This window comes from Oryzias latipes, chromosome 11 (genome assembly GCF_053564925.1).
Source record: "Oryzias latipes strain Hd-rR chromosome 11, Olatipes_Hd-rR_3.1".
Classification (NCBI taxonomy): Eukaryota; Metazoa; Chordata; class Actinopteri; order Beloniformes; family Adrianichthyidae; genus Oryzias; species Oryzias latipes.
This window is the reverse complement of record NC_136247.1, coordinates 5,650,923-5,656,922: the sequence shown is the minus strand read 5'-3', so window position 1 is coordinate 5,656,922 and position 6,000 is coordinate 5,650,923. Positions and strand designations below refer to the sequence as shown.

The 6,000-nt window shown below is 42.2% G+C and overlaps 1 protein-coding gene across 2 annotated transcripts in view; it reads left to right on the top strand.

Annotated features, from left to right (window-relative positions):
- The first annotated feature begins 511 nt into the window (after positions 1-511).
- The window catches only part of dtnbp1b (dystrobrevin binding protein 1b), a 31,211-nt gene continuing 25,722 nt past the window's right edge, over positions 512-6,000 (top strand). The window contains exon 1 of one of the 2 annotated variants that reach the window (XM_004074383.5): positions 512-870. In XM_004074383.5, coding sequence (XP_004074431.1) covers positions 708-870 — 163 coding nt within the window. In that variant the 5' untranslated portion in view covers positions 512-707. The remainder of the gene's footprint in view (positions 871-6,000) is intronic. The other variant, XM_011481294.4, reaches the window with a different exon arrangement.

Below are 6,000 nucleotides of genomic sequence, written 5' to 3'. Positions count from 1 at the left end.
CATAAGCTTGAATGAGGGAAGTGGGACAGAAGAAAAAGAAGAGGGAGCCGTAGTCTAGGTGGATTTATTCTGCTCTTCACAGCATCATGCTAATGAGGATTATTATGTCACTCTCCCTCAGGCAGTGAAAGAGGACTAGTGGGTGTGTGCACAAGTATGTTTCACTTTTAAAGCCTTCACTTGGCCGCTTTTATGGAAGGAAGAGAACTTAACCTTGCATTCTGTTGCGTCTTCTTGCTGTATTTCCCTCATTAATCTGCTTCCTCTCCCCCTGAGACAAATAAAGAAGCAGTGTAAAGTATGTCGACTGGGGTAAGGAGGTTGGGGCTAAATGTGATCACGAGTTCCAGAAAAATGCACGTCTGCGCTGTTGAACACATCGCTTCCCTCGTTTTTTTCTCCTCTTCATCCTCTCGCCTCCACTCTGAGTCCGGACCCCTCCTCCCTCCTTCAGCAGCAGCCGGTGGTATGCTCCAATCACCGTCCCTCCTCTCCCCCACCCCACGTCTCCATCCCCACACTGGAACAGAAACTGGTGCAGTGCCGATCCATATGTGCATGTGTGTGTTTTCGAGCTGCCAGTTTCTTGAGAGCACTCAGCCCTCGAGTGCACGGGTGATCTATATGAGAATGCGCGTGCTGAAATTCATGGAGGATCTTTAGTGTTGAGGGGCATGTGTGCAGACAGGGAGGCAGTGTGAGGATGCATGGTGGGCGGGTGCTGTCGTGATCAGTGGAGTTTTTCGGTGTACTATCCCTGTGCCGTCTGCTATCCCATCTCTTCATTTTGGTCATCCACTGAGGACAAAGCGCATCCTGCTGGGATGTCCACCTCATCTGATGCAAAAGACGGGAGTAAAAGGAACTCTTGTAAGTGACTTATTTTGTTGTCTGTATGTATGTCAAAAAAGCTATCCAGCATTTGTTTTGTCTTTTCTTATTCAAAATATTTACAAGCAAACCAAATTGTCAGTGGTAGACACATTCAGGAGGCAATTTATGCTAAAGGCAACATAAAAGCACATAAAGGTTACAGTGCAAGTGACTTCAGAGATCGCATACAGTACACTTAAGTGGAAGTAAAGCTGCGTGAATCCCTGGTACATGGCACGTTTATTTGAGAGGGTGTTGTGGTTTGTGTGGGAGTGTGAGTGTGTGTGTCTGTGTGTGAGTGGGTGACACCGTCAGTGTGCTTCACATTCCCTGGAGAGCCGTCAGCTGTACTTCTATTGGAAAGGTTCTTTGTATCAATTGTCAACCAAGCAAGCTGTTTCTTTTCAGTCACAAGAAAGAACCAGATGAGATTCTGGAGATTCTGGTTTCTGCCAAAATGAGGAGTCAATTACTGAAGGTGATACACAGCAGAGCAGAGCTTAGTCATATTTATTTTAGCTGTTCAGCCACTCATTTGTGTGACCAGGTTAACTTCTGCACACAGAGACGTGCATTTAGGATTATGAACACAGTTTGAATAGTCTGGGAATGCCAAAAATGTTAAATACCTTCATCTGGATTTCTTTTCTTTCACAAAGTTACGGAGCCCCTGAAGTTCAAATCACACTAAAAAAAAAAAAAATCAGTTAACGCAAAAACATGTTAAAGATCACAACAACAATATTTAAAAGCAAAATAAATAATAATAAAAAAACAGTACACTTTAGAAAACTAAACAAAATTCTAAAAAAATTAAATAAAAATGAAACGTTTTGGAACACAAAAGTAATTTCCAGAAATCTAAATGAAATGTTAAAAAATGAAACACAATAAGAACCCAGAAAAGGTAAGCACTGTGGGGCATCGCTGGGCTGATGATGATGTTTGTCCATCATTTCATCCGAAGGTTATTTGACATGAAGCCATGATCTGCTCAATAATTATAAAACTTTTATATTGAAGAGACATTTGAAAAAACTCAAATGTCCAAACTCAAATGTTATCATCCAACTGATTTGTATAACCTAATGTTGTTTATGGTCATTGTTGGTGTGATATGAACTTCAGGGCCATACAAGTTTTACTGAACAGGAATAAAAAAAAAACAGTTTGGTGTTAATATTTTTCAGGACAATTGTGACACTTAGATCATAAAAATATATCTAAAAGTATGACTCACTGGGTGAAGGTGTTTAAACGAGTGTTGGCTGATGGTTCTTTCCCCTCCAAACTGTTGGGAGTTGTTTCACACTGTCATGTTTTAAAAGTCATGATCCCTCACTCACGGGAGAAGTGCTCGTAAAGTTTGGGAGTGTTTACATTATGATAGCTGTGTTTTTATTCGGCTGATGCTACATTCACACCGGTGGCGATTCGCGCATCATTGAGTTTTAATGTTAACTCAAGCAGACGCAATCTAAGGTCCTGCGGCACAGTTTGGGCTTCGGGCACAACGTGATGAGGTAGACGCGGGACTCGGCTTTGGGCATGTGACGTTTTCAGTGAAAGGGTAGAAAAATAAATCCAATATGGCTGCACGATACAAGGATTTTTGTTCTGAACTTCCATTTATTTTCTCAACCCACTGGGGCAGCAGGGTTGCCGGAGGCTGTCCCGGTTACTGTTGGGCGAAGGCGGGATAAACCTTGGACAGGACACCAGCGATTAAGCCCGCTTTGACGGCAGCTGCGGTCCGGCCGGACCCTGGGTGGCAGCGTTCACGAGCTCCAGCTCTATGGGCTCTGTGACAGACTGGCGACCTTTCCTGGGTGTACCCCGCCTTCGCCCAACAGTAACTGGGACGGCCTCAGGCAACTCAGCGTGTCGAGCGAGCAGATGAGCAGGATCGAGTAAGCTAGCACCGACAGACAGAAGTAACATCTAAAACAATACCCAGGCGCAGGTCTCGCTGTAGGAGTGAAGTACACAGCACCAGGAGAGACTCTGAATGGTCTGGTGAACTCCCAGACACGGCCTTTGTAGAACTCTCCAAAACATCTAAACCCAAGCTACTCGCTCAACATCATCCATGTTTTCCATGATGTGGCAATTAATGAAGTCCAGAAAAACGCTGGTGGTTGCCCCGCGGCCGGGGCGTCAAGACACGAATCACGTCCGGAATGACATCAGAACACACTCAGGAACACGAAGATGTGTACACCTGTAAACAGACTATTCAGAAGATTCTCCAAAAAACTAATGAGACTCTTTCAGCAGATTCTCTGGGAGATTTTTGTTGGATTTAATCTTTCTTTTTTCAAATGGATGGCACCCACGTCACGTTTGCTTTGGGAGTCTGCTGGATCGTTCATCTGCATTCTCACTTTAGTGAACAGCACCAGGCTTGCTGGTAAACTGGAAATTCTGTTTTTAGGGTTTATTTGTTAGATCCACAGAGTAGTGGTGAGCTTTCACAGCTGGAAAACAAGGACGGCTTCCCGAGGAGACAGACTCTGGGGCACGCCATGAAAGCCCCCTATAGATTATCTTTACACAGCTTTGTGCCAAGTTAACAAGGGTCAGCTGGCAGAACAAAAAGGAAATATGTCTAAAACAGCAAAGAATTATTCAATGAGCAAATGGAAACATTGAAAATGGACCAATAGAACCCCTGCAAAATGTACAAACAGTTCTAAAGCTTTAACTGGTTTTCGGTAATAGTTTTTTTTAGCAGATGTTGAAGGCAGAATCAATTCCAGTTTTATTCCATCACCTAAGTTGTTTAGTCATGCACACTCCCCTCAGCGGACACACCTATTAACCAGTTCACAAAGCCACTGCAATTCCAAAAAGGGGCATGGGGGATGAGAGTCAGAAAAAAACAAGGTGCAAGACGTGAGGCAGAAAAACATTGCTCCTTTCAAAGATGACAGCAGACAATGAGCGTGCAACTGTGCTGATTTTTACAGCACATAATGATCTTATAGAGAAGACACACACCATTGTTTTGTGTATTCAGCTCCATAATGATTTGAACATTTTTCAATAAATGCTAACAGCAATCAGCAGTCAGGATTGCTTCCAAGGAGAGAGTTGAATAGAGGTTTCATGGGTGACGGGTAGACACACCTAATGCTACGTTCACGACAGTGCGCATTCAAGCGCTCGCATTTAATGAAAAGTCTCTATAAATGAACGAAAAGTCTATGAAATTAATGTTTCATAGCACGCCGTCGCAGGCTCAATATATAAAACAGCAATTGATCGGGCATTTAATGTTAAATCAAGTTGAACTTTGACCAATGAGGAACTTGGATTTGGTAGTGATGCATGGATGGCCTCCCTTTCAAAACGCAGAAGTGCCAACGGTTTGTTAATTGAGCATGGAGGAGAAATTCCTAATTGCGGTTTGTGCCCAGCCTGATTTCCATGACACCAAATCTTTTATCGGAATAGAGCTGTGAAAGATAAAGCCTGGAGCAAGATTTGCGTCATTTGTACCGCTTTGACATTTTGCACCAAGCCTCTTCCAGCTGTAGGTGATAGACATGGTATCAGGTAGCGAAAGTCCAGTGAGAAAACCGTACGCTGAAGATGTGATCTTCAATGTGCGTCACATGCCCGGTGTGAACGTTGTTTCAGAGTCAGAGACCTGATCGCCAACTTGTTTTTGTTTGTCTGTTGCCCTGCGTTTAATGTTATTTTCCCATCATTGCCTTTTCTTCCTCAGAAAAGTTGGCACATGAATGCAGACATGTGACTACAAACACATTTCTCTTCTTTTCTATTTCAACACATTTCTCTTCTTTTCTATTTCAAATAGTTTCAAGGGTTTTTTGAGCTTTGAAATCAGTATAAATGCTTTAAAAAGGACATTTTCTGTTTTATTTTTTAAAAAGCTTGGGAGTGGCCTGAAAAGGGCTGCTAGTTCAAGGTGTCCTTCTTCACGTAAATCTTAAAAAACTGACTTGCAGAGGGATCCAGCCATCCACTTCTATACTAGCTTTACTACCACTCGTGTTCGCGGAGTTGCTGGAGCCTTTCCCAGTTACTGTAGGTCCAGGAGGAAAGGAGTTACAGTCTATACCGTTTGCCAGTCCATAAGACCCACAACTAAACACCTTAGGGATAATTTAGAACCACCAATTCACCTTAGAAGCATGTTTTTGGAATGTAGGATATAACACACACATGCAAATTCCACACAGAAAGGACACCGCTGGGATTCAAACTAAGGCTTTCTCACTGTGAGGTAGGAGTGCTAACCTCTACACCACCTTACAGCCTGGTTGGGTAATATTATTACTAATTTAGACACTTTACAGTTCAATGGGTGTCTCCATCTGTAAAACTAATCCACACATCTCTTTGACTGAAGCAAAGATCCCAGCTGGCTAGACGAGTCTATCTATTGCTTTTATTATTACTGCACCCCTTAACCCCCACCCCCCTTTTTCTTTTTCAGTCCCCTTCTCTAGTCTGTTATTTTCTTGTTGTTTACAGCTCAACCTTAACTGCAGCTTACCCAGAAACCCTCTGTCTGTTTGGAAAAAAGCGTTAATTGTCCCACAAGGACATCCTCTACGCACAGAAGATTCTTTCTGGATTTTGTTACTCAATTTTTTTGAGTCTTTCACATTTCTACAAATGTTAGATTCTAAAGTCACATCCAATTATTTGTTTCCGTCACCCCTTACAGTTGTCTCTCTTGCTTGCGCTGTGTTGTACTTGACCGCTTTGTTTCCTGTCAGGACACATCCATCACAACAATCTCGTGCCTACATATAGAAATATCAAGTTGCTCCAGGCGAATAATGCGGATGAACAATTCAGTGTTTCATAACAATATTCAACATATTAGTAAACCACTTCATGTCTTGGCAAATATAAAAAGAACAGAAAATACAGATGTGTTGACATTAAGCATTTGATAAGATGATAAAAACCAAAAAAATCAATTTCTTTAATAACAAATAAAGTGCAAAATGAGTTGGTTAATGTTTAGATCGATTTACAAATATCTTTCCGTGCAAATTGGTGACATATTTTACAAGGATACAGACATTCATGTCTTCTAGAGCTGCGTTTTTCGGTTGACTCTTTTCATATTGCTCCTATACTCCCCGT